Here is a 23,461-nt window from a genome sequence, read left to right as displayed (position 1 = left end):
ACTGCCACACAACGTTGTGCTGCAAAAGCACGTCCTCAGAATCTTCTTCCTCAAGTTAACACCGATGTTCGGTAGTAGTAGACTTCTTTTGGCCATAAATTCCCTCTTTGCCTGTGCTAGTCTTCTTTTCATGCGCTCCTTGCTTGTTTAGTCATGTGTTTTTTGCTTCCAAGCTGCTAGCAGAATTCCTTCATTTCGTCTACTTCGTGGTCTCCAATTTTGATGTCAATATTTCTGCTACTCCTCATTACTTTCGCCTTTGTTTGGCTCACTCTCAATCCACATTCTGCCCTCATTAGATTGTTCTTCCGTTCAACAGCTCCTGCATTTCTTCGTCACTTTCAGCGAGAATGCCACTCTTCAACTTTTCTTTCATTTCTACCATTGTTCTTCGATATATAGACAGTAGAAGCGGAAGACTGCACTCTGTTCAATCCGAGCATTTCGTTCTTGGTCTTCCACTCCTACTTTCCCTCGTGGTCCTGGTTCATAGTGTATATTAACAATCTTTCCGTTTATCTTACCCCAGTTTTTCTCAGAATTTCGAACTCCTTGTCCTTTTTTTACACTGTTGTCCCTTTTTTTCTATGTCGATGAATCTTATGAGTGTGTTCAAAGTTCAAATGGCTGTGAGCACTATGGGACTTAACATCTGAGGTCATCAGTCGCCTAGAACTTAGAACAACTTAAACCTAACTAACCTAAGGACATCACACACATCCATGCCCGAGGCAGGATTCGAACCTGCGACCGTAGCGATCGCGCGGTTCCAGACTGACGCGCCTAGAACCGCTCGGCCACGAGGACCGGCTATTTATAATCTTCTAGTTCTTGTTCATGATGTTCTCCTTTCATATCTTCCATATTTGGAAATGCGAATTACACATTTTCACGAGCTTCACATTTTTTTGTAGAGTGTATTTCACTCCATACTGCTATAGGTGTTTTAAATTAATTAAACGAAAAGGAAAGGGAATGGTAAACTGAATACAGTTTTCAGCAGTTGCACATATGGATTTCAAATACCTGTAATGTACTTAAAAAAAGTTGATCATAATATAAAAGGAAGAAATGTAATTTGTACAAGAAATGTAGGCCAGTGTGCAAAAGCAATTAAAGGGACATACGTCAGTAATTTAACGAAAGTGAGACGGTTAGCAGTTTTCCACCTCGGTGGACTAGCGGTTAGCCGAATTAGCAGCTGTCCGAAGAAATAAGCAGCGAGATGGACAAGCCCGCCACACCGAAGTGGCATCAAATCGAGAAGCTCGCATTAGACCGGGAGCCACCTGATCGTTATGACTATGAACAGTCGCAGTGATCTCCAGACATCACGGACGAAATAACACGCAGGACAGCGCCGGCCGGCCATCGCAGACGTCGGCGTCGCTTTGTAGCGGAGCAGCGCGTCTCGGCGCCACACGCGGCTGATATATTTTCAAAACACTGACGCCGGGGCCGGCGATTATTTGCTTTGTGGGACGCGGCGCGTGTTTACGGCCGCTTATTAAAACATCTCATTCTCGCCGGCGCTGACTTATGACTGAGAGCTCCCCGCCGCGGTTTTGCTCGTCCCGTTGCCGGCGGCGCCGTGTTAGCGCTGGCAGCGCATCTCGGTGCGGCGTCTGAAGCGTTATGACAGTCCTCAGACGCCTGTCATTACTCAAGCCGGAGGGCAGACACCGCTGCTGCTCCGTGGGTGGTTGGAAGCGAGCGACATATGAACCGTTTCGAATTCTCCCTAACATGTAGCTGGGCGGTCACACTCGCGCATACTGCCAAACGGACGAGCCGGGTTCGATTGTCGGTAATGCTTATAGAGTTTTTTCGGTAGTCGGGAAACCAGGTGAATAATGCGGCACCTCTTTCCTTCCCTTAACCTTTCATTTCTTACACCTGAGGAGAACACGGCACGCACCGTCATCCGATCTCTCAGCAAGTTCGCTCAGTGAAAGAGGGACCAAAATAAGCGAACTCGTGTCTCAGCTTATCCGCGGATACTGGACCATTTGTGATAAAACGACTTTCAAATTTTCTACATCTACATCCATACTCCGCAAGCCACCTGGCGGTGTGTGACGGAGGGTACTTTGAGTACCTCTATCGGTTCTCCCTTCTATTCCAGTCTCGTATTGTTCTTGGAAAGAAAGATTGCCGGTATGCCTCTGTGTGGGCTCTAATCTCTCTGACTTTATCCTCATGATCTCTTCGCGAGATATACGTAGGAGGGAGCAATATACTGCTTGACTCCTCGGTGAAGGTATGTTCTCGAAACTTCAACAAAAGCCCGTACCGAGCTACTGAGTGTCTCTCCTGCAGAGTCTTCCACTGGAGTTTATCTATCATCTCCGTAACGCTTTCGCGATTACCAAATGATCCTGTAACGAAGCGCGCTGCTCTCCGTTGGATCTTCTCTATCTCCTCTATCAACCCTACCTGGTACAGATCCCACACTGGTGAGCAATATTCAAGCAGTGACGAACAAGTGTACTGTAACCTACTTCCTTTGTTTTCGGATTGCATTTCCTTAGGATTCTTCCAATGAATCTCAGTCTGGCATCTGCTTTACCGACGATCAACTTTATACGATCATTCCATTTTAATTCACTCCTAATGCCTACTCCCAGATAATTTATGGAATTAACTGCTATATTGTAGCTAAATGATAAAGGATCTACCGTAATTTATGTATCTTTTAGCACACAATAAGTTCAGACGAAGTGGTGACAAATTGCTAGCGTTGCGGTTGGAAGTGCGATTATTGTTTTTATTTTATTTCATTTTTTTCAATTATCTACCCATGTCTGTAGAAGATTACTACACGAATGTTCACCAATGTATGTTGAAGTGACGTTGTCCTTATTCACCTACTTACTACATGTCTGTCTGGTGAATGAGTTTAAAATTATTTGAACTTATTTTCGCTGATATTCCTATAGTGTATCGTGATTCATAAACGATTGCCATCGCCAGTTTTCGGGTAAAATGATCGGGTATGCGTGGTTTGCCGCGAAATTATTGCCAACTCGCGCAATCTTCAGTGATGTTAACGACGTTCTTCTCCGGAGTAAGATTCATGCGAAGAAGTGTCACTGCGGCAAACCTCCCTTCGCGCGATAATCACTGTGTTCGGAATTTCCATATTTCTAATGTTTCTATCACCGATATCATTCAAGGCAATGCACGAAATCTTCATGAAGAAAGACGTAAGAATAAAACGTAAGAATTAACATAAGAAGTGATATGAGAATGAAATACGAGAATATGGGAATTTAAAAAGACTGTAATCCCAGAAAATTCCATACTACATACCATACCATACATAATAACATACATACATTATACACTCAACAACCAACGAAACTGGCATAGGCATGCGTATTCAAGTACAGAGATATGTCAACAGGCAGAACACGGCGCTGCGGTCGGCAACGACTATATAAGACAACAAGTGTCTGGCGCAGTTGTTATATCGGTTACTGCTGCTACAATGGCAGGTTATAAGGATTTGAACGTGGGGTTATAGTCGGCGCACGAGCGATGAGACGCAGCATCCCCGACGTAGCGAAGAATTGGGGATTTCCTCGTACGACCATTTCACGAGCGTAACGTGAATATCACGATCAGGTAAAACATCAAATCTCCGACATCGCTGCGACCGGAAAAAGAGCCTGCAAGAACGGGACCAACGACGACTGAAGAGAATCGCTCATAAGTGCAACCCTTTCGTAAAGTGCTGCAGATTTCAATGCTGGGATGACTGGAAACATGTTGCCTGATCGGACGACTCTCGTTTCAAATTATATAGAGCGGATGGACGTGTACGGGTATGGGGACAATCTCTTGAATCCATGGACCCTGCATGTCAGCCTCAAGCTGGTGGAGGCCCTGTAATGGTGTGGGGCGTGTGCACTTGGAGTGATATGGGGCCCCTCATACATCTAGATATGACTCTGACAGGTGAAGCGTAAGTAAGCATCCTGTCCGATCACCTGCATCCATACATGTCCATTGTGCATTCCGAGGGACTTGGGAAATTCCAGCAGGACAATGGGACAGAATTTCTACAGAGTGGCTCCAGGAACACCCTTCTGAGTTTAAACACTTCCGCTGGCAACCAAACTCCCCAGACATGACCATTATTGAGCATATCTGGGATGCCTTGCAACGTGCTGTTTGGAAGAGATCTCCATCCCCTACACGCTAAAAGGCATATAAAGTACATCGAAAACTTCAACCGTTGTTTTTTCAGAAACGATCGATTATCTGCGGAGAAGCCGAGATACGTGTTTGCTTATTTTGACCCCTCGTCCACAGAGCGAAGTTTCTGGGAAATTGGGTGATGGCACTCCTCGTCAGATGTGCCGCCTGTGTTAGAACTCTGTTTCAGTTAAAACTCGAGCTGGGAGTGAGTTAAAGAATATTGACAGTTGCGAATATTTGGAAGAGACTTCCCAGTTTCGGCATTTGACGTACAACCAAAGGCAGCCCCCCGAGACGCGATAGCATTCGCTGTAAAGTAAAGAGGCTAGGGCGTGGGGAAGAAGCCTGGAACTTATTTCAACTTAGAGTGTATAAATTATACAGGATGATCGCAAGATAGCGTTACAAACTTTCAGGGACGATGGAGAGACGTAAATTAATCATTAATTAGAGGTAAGGTACCCTGGTCCGGAAATGATCAAGTCGAAAGTTTTAAAATAAAATCGCTGTCATACCTCTGACGCGGAACACATTTAACGGTATGTCGTTACTAAGGTTGCAGGGTAGGCAACTTTCAGATTTGGTAGTACAGACCAAACAAGGAAAAAAATGTCTAGTAAATATGGCTCTAAACTGCATACCTTATGTGCTGTGAGCACTTGTTCATTTCCGATACTCCTAAAAACATCTCTTCCACTGAACAACTGCCAGTAGTTCTTAAGGCATGCATTTTAGAGCCCATAATTACTGTATATATTTTCTTTGTGTTCCCCCATAATACCTCCTCCAAAGATAGGGTAGCCAAGGAGTTTGCTGAAGAAGATATGTGTTTCACAGTATCGAAGATGAACAGATGCTCATAGCTATTAAGGCTTGCACTTTAAATCACATGTTTACTAGACACCAGCACCCTTAAAAGTTGCTGAAAGTTGAACGGTTGACCAAAGAATAAAACGAAAGACAATTTTGTGTACTTTTTTACAGACGATTTTGCTGTATGTATCGAAAAGTCACCCTGAATCCAAGGAGGCAGACTGGGAATTATAGCACTTTAGATTCTTTCCACTTAGATTCCAGATTGCTTCATGTAAAATAATAGTAACCTGGGAAAGCAGCAAGGTTTGTTCCCAGTTGTGTGTTCTTAGGAGGGATCTTCTAACTTCCCTCAAAATCCTTAGAATAAACAGCGGTATTGTTTCTATTTCAACATTTTTCCGGTCAGTACTGTTCCATTTTGCTTACATTTTAACAAGGTATACAAGCGCAATGTCTGGTTATTGGGGACTTCTTACTGAGTAAGTACTGGCCACGAAACTTTTTCCACGACTGTTATTGGAACCACCTACCCCCGAGTTGGCTAATGGCTCTGAGTACTATAGGTCTCAACATCTGAGGTCATCAGTCCCCTAGAACGTAGAACTACTTAAACCTAACTAACCTAAGGACACCACACACATCCATTCCCGAGGCAGAATTCGAACCTGCGACCGTAGCGCGGTCGCGCGGTTCCAGACTGTAGCGTCTAGAACCGCTCGGCCACCCCGACCGGCACCCCCGAGTCCTGACAATCAATTTTCTCTCTGCAGCAGTGTGTGCGCTGATTGTGTGATTTCTTGGAAGACTAAAACCCTGTGCCAGGCAGCTAACCGAACCCTATCTAAACTCGAATCAGGACCAATCCTCACTGATTTAATTCCGCCAGTAGTTCGTTCCCTACCATCCAAACTTCACAGACGTCCACTTGCATACTTTGTGAGACTATCACTCGAGGATGAAAGGAGATGAGGTTGTGGCGAAAGTAAACCTATGAGGTGCTAGGATAGTCAGTCCGTAGAGCACTTGGCCGAGAAAGGCGAAGGTCCCAGGTTCGATTCTCAGTCCGACATACAGTTTAATCTGCCAGGAAATTTCAATACACGTGAGTTTACTTAGCTCGGCTGTCGATGCGGTTCATCTGTAACTGACTAGCAACGAGATGCAAGTAGATTAGCATTTGTGGTTATCGTAGACCACAAACGAAGCATCGCGCTTCAGGGAGGACTATCCACCTCTTCAGTGAACACAGGCCGAGTGACGCTAAGCAGAAGAGCCATTCATTCCGTCTCTCGCGCCACATTAAAATAACGACGTCGAATTTACCACCTTAGCCGGCCGCGATGGTCTAGCGGTTCAGGCGCTCAGTCCGGGACCGCACGACTGCTACGGTCGCAGGTTCGAATCCTGCCTCGGGCATGGGTGTGTGTGATGTCCTTAGGTTAGTTAGGTTTAAGTAGTTCTAAGTTCTAGGGGACTGATGACCACAGATGTTAAGTCCCATAGTGCTCAGAGCCATTTGAACCATTTACCACCTTATATATGAACGGTAGTTGTCTGGCGGGCGTATAAATTTCATTCCGCGAGGAAAACGCGTAAATTAACCGCTGGTGGGCTGGTGTCACTACGAAAATAGGTGTCGCGATGGTCGACCACTCCGCTTCTCCGAGGCCCGCGAGAAATTCAGCCCGTGGCGCATACGTCACAGCAGGTGACACTGCAGGTCTTAAGCCGTCGGCACACGGACCCTGCATCCGAACGTTGAGCGTTGAGCGTGCCGAGTTTCTGACGTCATGGCGTGGAATAGCACGTTCGGGAGTCTTTCCGAACGTGCAGAACAACATCTTGCATGTCAGATATTCTGAGCGTGCGTCTGAGCGTTGACCAATGAGATGGCACAACGCCTCCTACGTCACACTCACGCCGTCTCTCTTCAGTACAGAGTTGTGAGGCAACCATATTGGCATTCATTTCAAGCCTATATGTATATATGCCGTTTCTGAGCACCAGCAAATTGAGAATCACTGCAAAACCCGTTGTTAACTGTGTGATCCGTTCCAATAAAATAATGAGAAGCATCATATTCGTGGCAAAAGAATTATTGTAACTTGCGTATTATGAGAGTAGACTACTTGAAGGCACCGGCACACTAAAGATCCACTCAAAACGCATTGTTCTTGGTACAATTTGTTAAAATTAAATCTCAATTAGTAATTATCTACGATTACGGTTTCCAGCATGGAGTAAGAAACTATCAGTCATACAGAGAGATTGTTATTGGTTTAGCGTAATAAATAGATTCACCGACTTGTAATGAGTTGACTGTCGGGGCGGTAGTTCGCGTCTAGACACTTCCAGGTTTTTTTCCTAACATTCGCGTTTTTATTAGGTTCTGATACTTTATTATTAGTTTAATGTAAGTATACACTATAATATTTGATGTTATGTAAATATAAGTTCACCTTTTTTTGAGGGGTGACTGTTCGATTGGCTTAATCTACTAGACAGCTTGCGCTACTTGTATAAAGCTATTTTGCTCCTTTTTCATTTACGCTTCGTAATTCACATGTTGCAAGGATTCTGCTACTGGGTAGGAACAGTGATCAAGTAAGACTGACCTTGGGGTTTTACTAAAATGTGGGAATGATAAAATAATAAACATTATTTATTATTCTTATGCGGAGAAGTATTCCAAATTTGCACCGCACTGTTTGTAATGGAAGTTTTACAAGCCTGTGTCCTTATTGATTGGACATAGTACTTTCGTTTTCGTGGACGATGGAGGAAATGTGAGTTTTAATAGAGCTAACGTGGGAATTTTACGCTGGCCCAGTGTGATTTACGAACTAGAAACATCTCTCAACTGCCGCTGGAGTGCGTTGCGATCGCGTATACGACGTTAGGGTCAACGTACCGTATGCACAAGTCGCATCGTTCCTGAGCGCTCAGCAGCACGTTGAACTTGGCACGCTTAACGTTAACGTTCGACAGCTCGGTCCGTGTGCCGACGGCTTTACTAGTGTCTGCACTGCGGGGAGACGAGTTTAATTCTTGACTGCGCGTTTAAATGCATGCAAGCTCTCGATAGCACACGACAAAGTTAAGACCATTAGTGGGTGTCTTTTCAATTTCATATTGATTCCCCGTGGCCCTTGGCCGGCCGAAGTGGCCGAGCGGTTCTGGGCGCTTCAGTCTGGAACCGCGCGACCGCTGCGGTCGCAGGTTCGAATCCTGCCTCGGGCATGGATGTGTGTGACGTCCTTAGGTTAGTTAGGTTTAAGTAGTTCTAAGTTCTAGGGGACTGATGACCTCAGATGTTAAGTCCCATAGTGCTCAGAGCCATTTGAACTCCGTGGCCCTTGCACGGAGCCGAGCGTTCACGAAGCGTGGCGGACAAGCCGGCTAGTGTGACGTCACAAGTTCGTCGCGGGGCCCGTATTTCTCGCTGGCCGCGGCGTGACGTGGGAAAGCAGCGCGCTGCCAGCGGAGGAGACAGCCAGTGGCCAGCGGTCGGGGGACGCCTGGCGCCACGCGCGCTGCTGCGCTGTACCGTTACCCGACTCCCCGTGCTCACGCCGTGGCCGTCGCGCTCACTGCGCTACCATACGACGTATTTTCGACCTCACACCAAAATGAGAGCAGCAGAGCGCCAGAGGCTCCCTCAGGTTTCGACATTTCCCGCCGGGGCGGACAGTCTCGGAGGCTTCCATTTGGTAAAACACCTTGGGCGCCACCTGCACTAAGTTACTGGGGACAAGGACTCAATTGATCGAGTATAGATCATAATGGGGTCAAAACGGCAGATCCACTTGAAAAACACTGAATAAATTAGGCCCTAAAACCATATTTTGGATCATTGTTGATGCCTCAGACCAGACTTAAAACTCTTACAGCGTGCCAGTTTAAGCCTGGACTAAACAAATTTTGCGAGTAGAAAGTAAAAAAAAAATTATTTGTAATTAATACGCAAATTTTTCATCGCTGTGTGCATGATTATTATCTGTTGTGTCTTAACGAACCATGGAAACTGTTTCAAACTGAATATTTTTCAAATTAAATTCTGCTTGACTTGGTTGATACCACATTCTAGTGGCAAAAATGAGTAAACTGGGATACATTTTCCAATGAATTTTTACTTAGCATCATTCCTTTGTTTGTTAAGAAAAGGCAATATTGGTAATTTCAAAATGGCTCTGAGCACTGTGGGACTTAACTTCTGAGGTCATCAGTCCCCTAGAACTGAGAACTACTTAAACCTAACTAACCTAAGGACATCACACACATACATCCCCGAGGCAGGACCCGAAGCTGCCACCGTAGCGGTCGTGCGGTTCCAGACTGTAGCGCCTAGAACCGCTCGGCCACCCCGACCGGCTATTGGTAATTTGCCTCAAACTCTATTCACAGCAATTCCTCTTCATAGATGCACTGACTATTGTTATACCAACACCAGACTTTAAGCGATTGTCGCGTGGCGTTCGATTGTTAGCCGTCACTCTCCTACCCATCCCTCTTACTAAAACTTAGAGCAAAACCAAGCAGATTCGTGCTTATCCGCCACGCCCCTTAATCATTCATAGTCGTACTAGCGCAGTTCATTAAAACTCAGAATATTGTCTTTTTAGTGGATAATATAGATGTATTTGATTTACTGGCACATTAGTAAATCCTACAAAGCATCAATTCTTAATGCAGCACAGCTTTTCGTGTGTATAATTAATTAAGCTTGGATATATTCGTTAATGGTGTTACTTCTGTCAACTAAGACGCAAAAAATTGAAACTGCTTGTCAAAAAATATGGGAGGAGCAGGGTTGGGGGGAGGGGACGGCCAACGACGCAATAAGCAATTGGAGCACCTTTAATGACTCTGCTCAAATCATCAACCCCTGGTGTCTACTCTTGGGAGAAAATACGTGACAGGTAACGGATTATGCGCAGCCCATATTTCTTTTGTTTACTGTGCCGCAAGGTGCACGCTGCAAAAAAGCTGATATTCTAAAATTGCACGGAATTAAATCTCGCGCCTAGACGCGCAGTGCATCCTTTCTCTCACTGAAGCTAGTCCAGCAATGTATGTAGGAGATATATCGAATTTAAGACTCGTGTACAGGCAGATTGAAGTTGTTTATCGAAGCATGAGACGTGACGAAATTTATTGCAAGGGGTGGCCACGATGTTCGGATCATGGATTTACTTTAAACTTTGTACACTTTAAGTAGTACGTTAGGACAACATGATGTGCAGGTAGTTAAGGCCAGAGAAGTTTTACGCGTCAACGGTGTCCGGTGCGTTGCGACCCAGATAACGAGTTGGGCTTTTTAACTTACATTTTTTTCAACACCAGTCATATTATTTCGTACATATTACATTTGAAAGGTAATATGATGAAAAGATGTGTATTTACATAAACTTTTTTTGGGTTTCCAATGTTATTTCATTGTTTACTAATTTTTCTTATTACATCAAAATTTAAGCGACTTTTATTTATACAGGCAAGTTAAAAACTTTATCAAATGCCAACTGACTTGTTCATTTTCGACTGACAACTAACGAGAAATCACTTCTCGTGAAGACGCTACTAAAATACACTCAATCGTACATCGCCAATTTCTGTCACCTCCATTTACGAAAATGTTGCGTTAACGCACTGTTTCTACCCACACTGTCAGAAGAAAGAGAAAGTTTTCAAACTGTCAAAGAGCTTTGTTTTTCCTTAGAAACTCTGACGATTTCTTGTGCATGTGGGAACACTGCATTCATTCGTTATAGTAGATGCCGTTTTAATTAATGTTTTCCGTGTCTGTAGAAAAATATCATCCTGCGTCTTGCAGCGTCGAAGCCACATCCGACCATTAATCGTACGTTATCCTCATATCCCAACGCATTGTAACTAATTCTGTTATTGAATAAAGTTTTTTAAGCCTTTATTTATCGGTGTTTGACTTGGGTTTTGCAAACCTGTCGCTCGTCCTAGACATCTGTCTCTGCAGACCGAAGCGTCCAGGTGCAAAGCCATTTCTCGGTATCTCACCCGATTACCCTCAAAAATTCTCTTGCGATTTCTTCCGAAACGCCTGAGTGGTACGCCTTACTAGTTGCACATTATGTTGTCCTAATGGACTACTAAGTTTAAAGTACAAAATCTGAAGTACATCCGTGATCCGAACGTCACAGCCTCCCCTTGTTAGTACGAAGAGTAAATCCCCACTGAAGACAATAGTCTGTGTTCGCGTCTGGTACGGCTAAAACAGAAAATCTAGATAAGCGATAGTTCTGATTCTTCGTTAAATATGGTCGGCAGTTCCTCCACTCGTCCTTTTAAAGCTGTCATCTGTGTTATCTGTTGGTTTCTCTCGTTACTGCCCGTCAGACGTCCGAAGATTACACACAGTTTGTTAAGAAATAACAATTATAATTTACCATTGTAAGTAAATATATAAAAAATAACGTCCTCTTTGCTTGTTTCAGGTAAGTCGGAGCAAGCTTCGCCGTGTTCTGAAGTGGCCTGTTACCAGTTCAGTATTCGCTCTCGAAATCACGAAAAAAGAGACTTACAACCCCAGCGTCATCTGCAATGCGTCGCATCGCCAAAGACTACGAGGCTGACCTTCGCCGCTGCACGTAAGCAGAAAACATTTATTCTTATGAAGTAATTAAATGCTGCCAATGTGGCGTATGACTCTATCTGACTTATGATTTGCAACCCTATTTGGACCCTGATTTCAGCTTCTCGAGTAGTCAGCATTCGATGCAGTACAGTGTACTTACGCGTAACATCAGATAAATATTTTCTTTTTTTTTTTCGTCTTTCGTTTAGTTGCATCGGACAGTGACAACGGAATAGAAGGAAAAATCCCTCTGCATTTTCTAATGCAAGAAAAAGTAGTGGGAATTAGCTCACCATTGCAGAATTTCCAGAAAATAAATACCTCAGCGAGCAGTTTGCGGTTGAGTGATTATGCTTCTCTTCTACTAGTTATACTTTCCGATCATAATCAATTTAGCTATTCTTAATTACGTCTCGTCCAGTAAGTCTATTGTTTAACAGTAATTTAAAACACCGCAATTCTATGTAGTGAAGCAAACTTCAGCGTTCCACGTTACATTCTGCCTTCAAGAAAGGACACAAGTTCTAGTTACTTAGTATCATTTGAAGCGAATTTACTTTTTAATTATACTCGTGAGTGCATGTCTCCTTCGTAAGACACTTTTGCTAGAATAAGCAGGGCACAATTGGAAGTCATACTATTTGTTAACAAATGACAAAAGTAAACACAAAAAGCCTCTATTTCACTTCTTTTTTACGATACAACAGCGCCTTGTTTGACATGCTCCATTTTTAATCTTCGTAATTCAGTATTAACATGTTGCAGTTTGTAATTGATACCACAGATATAGCTCCAAAAAAGATGACTTTGTCATTCGAAGAACTTCGCAACGGGTCTTAAGTGTGCCTACATGCTATTGTAAATGGGTTTAACGCAGTTTCAGTGCTTTGATAATCTGGGGAGACTACAGCTTACTGTTATTATTGAACGCACTGTAGTTGTTACAACGCACCTGCGTTTTGTAACTACTCAAGTCGAATATCATTGCCCCTTTTCCAACTTATAGAAATCTACATTACTATCGCAAAGACGCATAATTTCTCATGTAGCATCTCTGCCCAGAGACCAACAAAGATACAGAAAAGCAGTTCATATGCTTTTGAATTATTCCCTCGTTAACTAAAGAAATACTGTTGTGAACAGGCGAAACTACTTTCGTCCAGCTACAACTGTAAATTCTTTCATTGTTCTGGGAGAAGGCTCATTAAAGTAGAACGCATGAAATATTGGTTCACTTTACTACATGAATGAATAAAAGATTTACTTAACATTGAAACACTTCCTTGCTATAAGGGTAATTTACAACTGTCATGGGCTAACAAAGCTTCACTTGATGCACTAATTAACAAACTGTTCTCTTGAGGTACACAGTGTTCAACATTGACAACACTACAAGTTCACCTGAAACTTTCATGATTCATTGATCCTATACGATGATGTTGACTGCCTGTAGTTCAAATGGTTCAAATGGCTCTGAGCACTATGGGACTCAACTGCTGTGGTCATCAGTCCCCTAGAACTTAGAACTACTTAAACCTAACTAACCTAAGGACATCACACACATCCATGCCCGAGGCAGGATTCGAACCTGCGACCGTAGCAGTCGCACGGTTCCGGACTGCCTGTAGTTGAGGTCTCGAACTGGGGTCGACCTCCTGCATGCTCAACACTATATTGACCTCAGTGTGGGGGCGCTGCTGTTCCTGGGAGGAAGGTGGTGTCTTCTGGAGGGTCTCCCGTACATCGTTGTGGATTGTAACGAGCGTTCGCTAATGTCTGTGGTACCGATTCGCATTGCCGATTTTGATGTGGCATCTGTGTCCCTGGACGATACCACAAATATGTTCCTAAGACATACCTTTCACAACATAATAGAGGCGAGACAAACTTTGTACATAGACGGTCGTATACACTATCCGAAGCTCAAAAGCAAAGTCACTGACGAAAATGTCTTTGTGTACTACTTATAGTTCAGGTTCTCAACTGAAAAACGGTTCGAGCTTGCCGTTATTCAGGAGTTTTCCTTCTGACCCACATTGTTAGACGTTTGACACTCTTGCGAAAGTATATAAGACAGAAGAGCGGGAGATTTTTTTCGAGAAGTGACCCGTAGGGTCTGTGGAGATAGGAAAGCACTTTTGCAAACGTTTTTTATAAAGACGTTTTATAATATTTTTCATTGTGTATTGGGGTACTTTTATCATATTATAAAAGTAGGGCTTGTCGTAGCTTTTATAAAGAGTTGTCAAAATATTTCCACAGTGTAATATGGACCTTATGGTGATTCACGCAAAAAGCAATGATTCTTGTTCGAGTTCCCGTCCAACACACAATTTTAATGTCAGGAAATTTAAAATGTGCCAATTAATTGTAGGTGAAGCAAAGAAGAAAAGTCTTGTCTCTGCGTTTCAAACCGAATAAGAGAGTGCTTTTGTTAGGTCGTTGGACTCAAACTCGAGAGAAGCGGGATGCAAGACAACAGGTGAAGTGAGGAAGATTAGGTTTCAAGGAACTGTCGACGACGTGATAATGAGAGAGCTGGACAGGACAAGGAGGGGGCAGGAAACCGGCTATTGCGTAGCCTGGCATTAGTCTTAAGAGACAGAAATCACGGGTAGGTATATCTCGATGTCCAGGCGAGAACCCGAACTTCGTTGAGAGTCCAGCGTGCTAAACGCTGAACCATTTCGCTCGGTACGTAGTTAAAGGTCCCTTTCCGACTATAATGAGTGGTGGTTTTTGAGGTGTCTGCTAACGGCGTCCACTTCAGTGATGGTGTAGTTCCTTAGCAAAGGCCAAACCATTTCCTTCGCCCTTCCCTGCGTCACTGAACCAGTGCTTACTTGTTTACTCAACAAAATGCGCAACTCTGACCTTCGAAACCACATTTAGTACTGACAGTGTAGCTTGCAGGCTAATTTGCGCGAGCTGGCAGTGGGTGAGTTCAAATTTGAAGTAAGTCGGTCACAGCCGCTGACTGCTCAGATTTTCGTCGAACGCATACGGCGCAGTCCCGCGCTGAGTGTTTCTGTGAAAGCGGCCCGCTGCACGCCGAGCAGCCGCTATATAATTACACTTAATTACCTCGGCGACCGTCCTGTTAATATTTTTATTACCGTCACCAACGATCTTACTCAGCAGCAGCTGGGTCACGTGTGCTGACCTGGTTCTCCTTCTTTCAGCCTGTGACATGGGAGCCGGCCGGTGTGGCCGTGCGGTTCTAGGCGCTTCAGTCTGGAACCGCGTGACCGCTACGGTCGCAGGTTCGAATCCTGCCTCGGGAATGGATGTGTGTGATGTCCTTAGATTAGTTAGGTTTAATTAGTTCTAAGTTCTAGGCGACTGATGACCTCAGAAGTTAAGTCGCATAGTGCTCAGAGCCATTTTGTGACATGGGACTTCATTCGTTGTCATCACCATCATTATGCTCATCAGCCGGTCCACTGAGCTATCCGGGTAGTATGTTTCCGAACGATTTGTTCCTCCTGTTTCCGTCTTGGTATACTTCCTCCCTCACCACAGTATCCCATCTCTCTCGTTTCCATTCAAGAGTCTTTAATTTGGTCCAGTAGAGGGGTGGACGTGTCAGCTCTTTCTTGGACGCACAATTGCTCTTCGTCCCGGCTGATTTCTTTCCAAGAACTGATGGGGAATTCGGTTAGGCTGCATCCGTTTCACATGACCAAATCACTTCAGTCCCTTTGCACTCAGTCTTTCCCGCATGATCACATATTCCAGACAAGTCATCGTATTAGACTGAAGAATTTCGATCCTTTGAGTACCTTTATCAGAACTAAACAATTGCCCCTCCCGTCATTTGCCAGAACTCTGCCTAGATACGTCAACATTCTCAATCTTCTTACCCTCTAAAAATGGGTGACAGGAAGTGGGGGTTCTACGCGTTCGCATTTCCTCTGTTGTTTTTGCTCTTAACTAACCCGGACTCTTTGAATTAGATCTTCCACTGATCACCTTCCTCTGCACATGCACGTTGGTTTCACTCAAAATGGAGAGGTGACCCGCAAGTACAAGAGCATTTAGGTCTTCTTTCCCCATTTCGTTATGATATCCATGGGTGTGATGAGGACTTTTGATGAAAGGGAACTATGCTATGACCTATCTCTCTTTTTTTAAACCCCTTTTGACTTCTCATCTCCTATTTGTGCACTGCTCCCATAATTATCAAACAATATCTGAATGTTTGCAATTAGACCATGTGAGACATTCGTTTTTCCAAGAAGCCCATATTTTACGTTTCGGCACACTGCCATATGCCTTCGCCAAATGTGGAAGCACTATTGTCAAGTCTTTCGTGTGTATAACTAATCAGTTAACTGTCAGTCTTGTTTAATGGGTACAAAGCAAGTGTGTTAGTATAAGAACGACAGAAGAGACACCACATGGACCCCAAACAACCAACCATGAAATCCCTCACTACGAAATATGGCAACTCGGTCAGCTTCAGCATTTCAAGTACTTACAAGTTAGGCAAAGTTATTGGGAAAACTGAGAGTGACAAGGTGAGTAATAAAACTTGTGCAGAATAACTGCATACGGTTTACATAATCATTTGAAATACTAATGACAAGAAATCCCTTTCCACCAAAGTCAAAATACGCTATTACCAAACAGTCGTTCTCTCAGAAACACTCAGTACAGTTGAGACATCACCATTAACCGCTGGTCTCAGTGTCATCGAGTTAATGGAATGACAGATATTGCGGAAAATTTTCAGATCCAAGATGCAAGAAAGTATGTCGGTGCGAAAAATTTCAGAAGAATTATATTCCCTGAGGGAAAAAAATTGTTCCTTTGCACGGAAAAGATGCCTGAAATTTTATAGATATGTAGCACGAATGGAGTACTCACAATTAGGGGAAAACATTTTCAACATCATAAATGGGACCTGAAGTACAATGGCTAGAGTGTCAAGGAAATCGTTGTTGACCCGCTAGCAATTAAGCGGATGACATCCAGACGGAAGAGTGACTCTCGTAAGTTCACGCCAAAACACCTAACCGAAAGAAGACAGAAACTAAAGAAAACATAGGTCCTAGATGAAGACAGACTTTTTATAAACAGCAGGGTGAAGAAGCATTGGGAAGATAAGAACCTCAAGACCAAGGCCAACCAGTGGTTCTACAGGCCATTTAGAGGGTCAAACTAAATAATAATAATAATAATAATGAGAGAAAACAAGAAAGTCGCAGAAGGGCTCATGAACAGAAAATAGGAGGGAAATATCTTTTCCTTCTAATTCTAGGCTACTGCGTTATGATGCTGTAATAATGATTTTTCATTCCATTCTCACAAAACTGGACATCGCTCATTCTCCTAGGACGAAGAAGTTTCATAGACTATCTCCTCGTGGAACATCAAATACTGTTCTGTAAATGTTACCATACGTCGACAGTTCTGCACTGGTGTCACTGCTTACAGGACAAAAAATATTTCATGACAATAATTCGCTCCTTGTTGATGCTTTCGCTGTAAATCTCATGTATAACAGTATCATCCGTAGAAGCATTTTCGAGTGCCGCTGACTTGAGCAGACTGTTCGGGCGGAGAGCGCTTCTGGAGTTTATTGCGGGTTCGTGAGCACGAGGAGTCGACGCAGAAGTTATTTCATTTTCCTGATTGCCTCATCTCGTGATCATCATCGTTTCCCGTAAATCCGGAATGGGGATATCGGCGGTAATATGCGACCTTCATCAGGCGCCCGCCCCCGGTGCCATTAGGGCCTTAATACACCGGCGAGCGCTTACGCATCGCCGCAGCGCAGCCAGAACCACCTAGATTCTCCCCGAGCTGAAGATAAGGCAGACTGCGGCCGAGCACTGGGATTGCAAATTTTATATCAGCATCTCGCCGCCTTCTTTACCGCCTTCACCCCTCTCTCGCGTCGGTTCCGTTCCTTCCGCACCTTGGCGCTTCGCCAAGAGAGAACAACGTTAGCCGCTGCTACTTCGCCGCCAACCAATAGACACGCTCTGCAGGTTGTCAAAAGACAGTTGCCAAAGAGAAGCTTGCCGGTAGATCACATACGTTGAAATCAGACAATAGATTAATATCGATGACATACTTACACTACTTGATCAAAAGTACATGGCCGTCTATTAGTGGACATTAATCCGGGCGTATCACGTTGGGACAGCGACGGGACGAGGGACGTGTGTATGTGTGTGTATATATATATATATATATAGGGTGTTACAAAAAGGTATGGCCAAACTTTCAGGAAACATTCCTCACACACAAATAAAGAAAAAATGTTATGTGGACATGTGTCCGGAAACGCTTAATTTCCATGTTAGAGCTCATTTCAGTTTCGTCAGTATGTACTGTACTTCCTCGATTCACCGCCAGTTGGCCCAATCGAAGGAAGGTAATGTTGACTTCGGTGCTTGTGTTGACATGCGACTCATTGCTCTACAGTACTAGCATCAAGCACATCAGTACGTATCATCAACAGGTTAGTGTTCATCACGAACATGCAATGTTTACAAATGCGGAGTTGGTAGATGCCCATTTGATGTATGGATTAGCACGGGGCAATACCCGTGGCGCGGTACGTTTGTATCGAGACAGATTTCCAGAACGAAGGTGTCCCGACAGGAAGACGTTCGAAGCAATTGATCGGCGTCTTAGGGAGCACGGAACATTCCAGCCCATCACTCCAGACTGTAGCGAAGGGGGGGGGGGGGGGGGGGAGGAAAGTGTCCACCCTTCGCCATTATGATATCCGCACCCTTTTGATTAGATTGTGTACGTATCAGCATCCGTAGATGGGATCGGTAAGGTACGATTGTGCTATGGCACTCGACTCGGGAAGTGGCCGGTTTGAAGCCTGGTCTAAAAGTTTCTTCATTTTGGCGGGAATGGGAGGAGGACTGGTAGCGTGCAATTCCTCATTGGCAGATTCTACGTGAAAGCCCTGCATTGAGTCCCAAATGTCTCAGCTTTGTGTCAAGGAATGTGGCCCTGTCGAAGATGTTAGTCGTTCATTGAATTTCCAGGAAAACAGTCGGAGGTTTCTTTCGAGTCCTAACACTTGAAGTGTTCCAGCTGCTCCGGATAGAAGGAAACTATTTTATTATCCTAATAGTAGAGACAATAATACCTGAAGTATGCAGTATCTAACAACTGTGGCATTTTGGAACGTCGATAGCACTTTCCCTGTTGCAGAGTCATCCACACGTAAGGCTTTTAGGCCCCCTGTCGAACCAAGGACCCACAGCACCACTGACGAAGTGAGGCGCCGAGTGGCATTGTACGTTATTGAAGAGCATTTGATGTCAATAAGTTGTATCGATTCGATGTATGCATGGTGTTTTACAATTCGTATTACACTATTGTAGAGGTTGTAGAGGGGACTTAGTAAATAAAAGTGTCGATAAGGATCCATGTCTGGAAATTAGTTTTGAGTTCCAGTTGTAATTACATAATGTATCATTTTCGTTTTCACTACATTAGCCGTCACGATGAACTGGTACATTCACAAGTAGTAGGGTTGACTGTGGTACTTCACAGACGTGCCGCGCTCTTGACTTTGTAGAAGATGTCCTTCGTCACTTTGGAGAGAACTCGACCATGAGCGCCCGAAACATTGCTCAAGTCATGTGTTGTGTCTAGCACACAGGTCAGAGCTCACTGGACTTATTTTACATCCAAAAAGTACATTTCCGGAGATGATCTTAGTAGATTAATGCTCTGTACAAACACCACAAGAATATAATAGGAATTGTGAAAAACCCAGTATGTACCAAAGACGCATTATGAGGCTAGAAACCTCGAATTTCGGCTGGTCCCTGCGGAGGTTCGTGTCCTCCCTCGGGCATGGGTGTGTGTGTTTTTCCTTAGGATAATTTAGGTTAAGTAGTGTGTAAGCTTAGGGACTGATGATCTTAGCAGTTAAGTCTCATAAGATTTTGTACACATTTGAACATTTTTTGAACCCTCGAATTCGATCATGGTGTGATGAAATGTACTGCTAGGCACTTTTCCTTTTTCGTAATGAAAACAGAGGATACTTCCAGTCACGGAGTCGGTCCTTAGGTGGCTCTGAGCACTATGGGACTTAACTGCTGTGGTCATCAGTCCCCTAGAACTTAGAACTACTTAAACCTAACGAACCTAAGGACATCACACACATCCATGCCCGAGGCAGGATTCGAACCTGCCACCGTAGCGGTCACGCGGCTCCGGACTGTAGCGCCCAGAACCGCACGGCCACTCCGGCCGGCGGTCCTTAGGTACTCAAAAGACAGTGCTAAGGAAAACGAGCAGATACACAGTTGACTATTTCATTTTACCATTGTCGGAAGCAGGTGCAACGGATTCCTAGCATCCGCGAATTGATTTGAGAGAGGTTAATTGCTGTTCACTGAGTACCATCCCGCTACATACCGCACCATGCTTGCTGTGTGCACTTGCAGCTGTAGACGTAGAAGTGGATTACGCGTTTTGCTACCAAGCGTCTCCCTGGCGTATACTCTGACAGTGGACATCGCTCACTTCATACAGCTCCGCAGTAGCTAACTGTGATGCCTGCGTTCCAAAGCTAACGTAAACCGCAATCTCACTGGACGCTAACTACGTATAATTAGCTATTTTTCTTCCCCACTGGTGCTTACCGCGCCTCCCGTCTGCCCGCATTAATTTCTTAACTCGAGAGTGTACCCCAGATGAGCAACGGATACTAATGCGTCTCTGCCCCGCCTGCCGCGTCGTAAATGGCGGGTCCGCGCAATTAGGCGATCGACAGCCGCTCCCGCCTTTAACGATATTAGAAGAGCAGCGCCGTTATAAAAAAGCGGAACAGGTTGCGAAATGAGCCGTTCGCGTTAACCTGCGCGGCGCCCGACTAAATGAGCGGGCCCGTGTCAGCCTGATGGACGTGACGTGTAGCGCACGCCCGGGTGCCAGCTGCGACAAGCCTCCCCGACCCGCTTCGAAAAAGCAATTAGCCCAATTGGAATAACGTCCGCCGCGATAATCAATTAATGACGGCGGCCGCCCACGCCTGCCGCGGCCGGCAGTAGGTACTATGGCGGGTGCTGTGGCCAGCGACACCTCTGCGAAACCGCGGCTACTTGTCGCCGATTGACCTGCCCAAGCAGGCGTTCCTGCTCGTCATCCCGCGTCACGCGCGGCGGCCAGTCCAGTCGCCTTCAATCGCAATTAGCTGGTAACGCCTACACGTGCGAGGGTGGATCGATAAGTAATGAAACAAGAGTTATCTTCTTCTTCCTTTCTTCCTAGGTTAAAGCTTGTTTCCTTCAGTATCCATGCGTCTACCCTGATGTTGACGCTCCACTTTTTCCTTGGGCAGCTATATTTCTTTTACCAGCTGGTGATTTATTTCTTACGCTTTCTACAGTCTTTCGTTCATCCGTCCTGTCTATTTGTTGGTTCCATTCTTGCTTTCTCTTATGTACCACTCATTAACGGAGCCCACTTTACACCATTTTTCTAATGCTTTCACTTCTCTGTCTCCCCTTTTAATACTTCACAGAATTTTCATTTCCGTGGTTACCAAAAGCCGGCCGGTGTGGCCGAGGGGTTCTAGGCGCTTTAGTCTGGAACCGCGCGACCGCTACGGTCGCAGGTTCGAATCCTGCCTCGGGCATGGATGTGTGTGATGTCCTTAGGTTAGTTAGGTTTAAGTACTTCTAAGTTCTAGGGGACTGATGACCTCAGATGTTAAGTCCCATAGTGCTCAGAGCCATTTGAACTACACAACTGGCCATTAAAATTGCTACATCACGAAGATGACGTGCTACAGACGCGAAATTTAACCGACAGGAAGAAGATGCTGTGATATGCAAATGATTAGCTTTTCAGAGCATTCACACAAGCTTGGCGCCGGTGGCGACACCTACATCGTGCTGACATGTGGAAAGTTTCCAACCGATTTCTCATACACAAACAGCAATTGACCGGCGTTGCCTGGTGAAACATTGTTTGTGATGCCTCGTGTAAGGAGGAGAAATGCGTACCATCACGTTTCCGACTTTGATAAAGGTCGGATTGCAGCCTATCGCGATTGTGGTTTATCGTATCGCGACATTGCTGCTCGCGTTGGTCGAGATCCAATGACTGTTAGCAGAATATGGAATCGGTGGGTTCAGGAGGGTAATTCGCAATGCCGTGCTGGATCCCAACGGCCTCGTATCACTAGCAGTCGAGATGACAGCCATCTTATCCGCATGGCTATAACGGATCGTGCAGCCACGTCTCGATCCGTGAGTCATCAGATGGGGACATTTGTAAGACAACAACCATCTGCACGAACAGTTCGACGACGTTTGCAGCAGCATGGACTATCAGCTCGGAGACCACGGCTGCGGTTACCCTTGACGCTACATCACAGACAGGATCGCCTGCGATGGTGTACTCAACGACGAACCTGGGTGAACGAATGGCAGAACGTCATTTTTTTCGGATGAATCCAGGTTCTGTTTACAGCATCATCATGGTCGTATCCGTGTTTGGCGACATCGCGGTGAACGCTCATTGGAAGCGTGTATTCGTCATCGCCATACTAGCGTATCACACGGCGTGATTGACGGCACTTTGAACAGTGGACGGTACATTTCAGATGTATTACGACCCGTGGCTCTACCCTTCATTCGATCCCTGCGAAACCCTACATTTCAGCAGGATAATGCATGACCGCATGTTGCAGGTCCTGTACGCGCCTTTCTGGATACAGAAAATGTTCGACTGCTGCCCTGGCCAGCCCATTCTACAGATCTCTCACCAACTGAAAACGTTTGATCAGTGGTAGCCGAGCAACTGCCTCGTTACAATACGCCAGTCACTACTCTTGATGAACTGTGGTATCGTGTTGAAGCTGCATGGGCAACTGTACCTGTACACGCCATCCAAGTTCTGTTTGACTCAATGTCCAGACGTATCAAGGCCGTTATTACGGCCAGAGGTGGTTGTTCTGAGTACTGATTCCTCAGGATCTATGCACCCAAACTGCGTGAAAATTTAATCACATGTTAGTTCTAGTATAATATATATGTCCAATGAATACCCGTTTATCATCTGGATTTCTTCTTGGTGTGGCAATTTTAATGGCCAGTAGTGTATTTAGTTCTCAAAAGCCTTCTTGTTCTTGATGTTTTCGGTCTGGTCTCAACTGTGTATGTCATAATTGCACTCACTATTGATTGGCATATTCTCGCTTTTGCGTCTTTTCCTATATGTTTGTTTTTCCAAATACTATCTTTAAACACCTTGCCCCGTGCAATTTTGTTTGTTCTCGCTTGTTGTTCTCTATCTTCCTTTTCGACATATTCACTGTTGGATAGTTCAATACTAAGATATTTAAGTGCCACTACCTGATGAATAAATTTTCCATACACTTCCAGTTTGCAATTAATTGGTTCGACAGATGTGATCATACATTTTGTTTTTTGAGTAAATACGATCACATTTAGGTTTCTGGCTGCCACATTAAATACATTTAAGAGAAAATCATTAAAACCTTGGCATAACAATTTTTCACCTAATAAACATGACGTACACCTGCATGAACTCTTGGGCGCAGAAGTATCTAGAAAGAAATTAAACATCAACAAACATTAAAAAAACTGCGTTATTTTGACTAATACAATCAATAGGGCGATTAACCTGCGGAATGAACCCATCAAAATTTACGAAATTACAATTTTGATTTTAGGAAAACACTAGGTGAAGTCAGTCAGTTTTTTAAGTTCCAAACCACGCAGCACAGTTTATGAAATAACATTTTTGAGCCCTAGAGAAAAAAGAAACAGGTAAGGTTAATCGGTTTGTCACGCTCCAAAACATAGAAGAGCAAGT

The 23,461-nt window shown here is 44.6% G+C and overlaps 1 protein-coding gene across 5 annotated transcripts in view; it reads left to right on the top strand.

Annotated features, from left to right (window-relative positions):
- The window catches only part of LOC124797809 (homeotic protein spalt-major-like), a 545,966-nt gene that overhangs the window by 237,178 nt on the left and 285,327 nt on the right, over positions 1–23,461 (top strand). For 4 of the 5 annotated variants that reach the window (XM_047260830.1, XM_047260832.1, XM_047260829.1 and 1 more), the window contains exon 2: positions 11,487–11,639. The exons of the other annotated variant lie outside the window; for it this stretch is intronic. In XM_047260830.1, the coding sequence (XP_047116786.1) occupies positions 11,487–11,639 (153 nt within the window). The remainder of the gene's footprint in view (positions 1–11,486; positions 11,640–23,461) is intronic. 5 annotated transcript variants of the gene reach the window in all.

This window comes from Schistocerca piceifrons, chromosome 5 (genome assembly GCF_021461385.2).
Source record: "Schistocerca piceifrons isolate TAMUIC-IGC-003096 chromosome 5, iqSchPice1.1, whole genome shotgun sequence".
In the NCBI taxonomy this organism is placed as follows: domain Eukaryota; kingdom Metazoa; phylum Arthropoda; class Insecta; order Orthoptera; family Acrididae; genus Schistocerca; species Schistocerca piceifrons.
The sequence above is the reverse complement of the archived record's forward strand: the minus strand, read 5'-3'. Positions and strand labels throughout refer to the sequence as shown.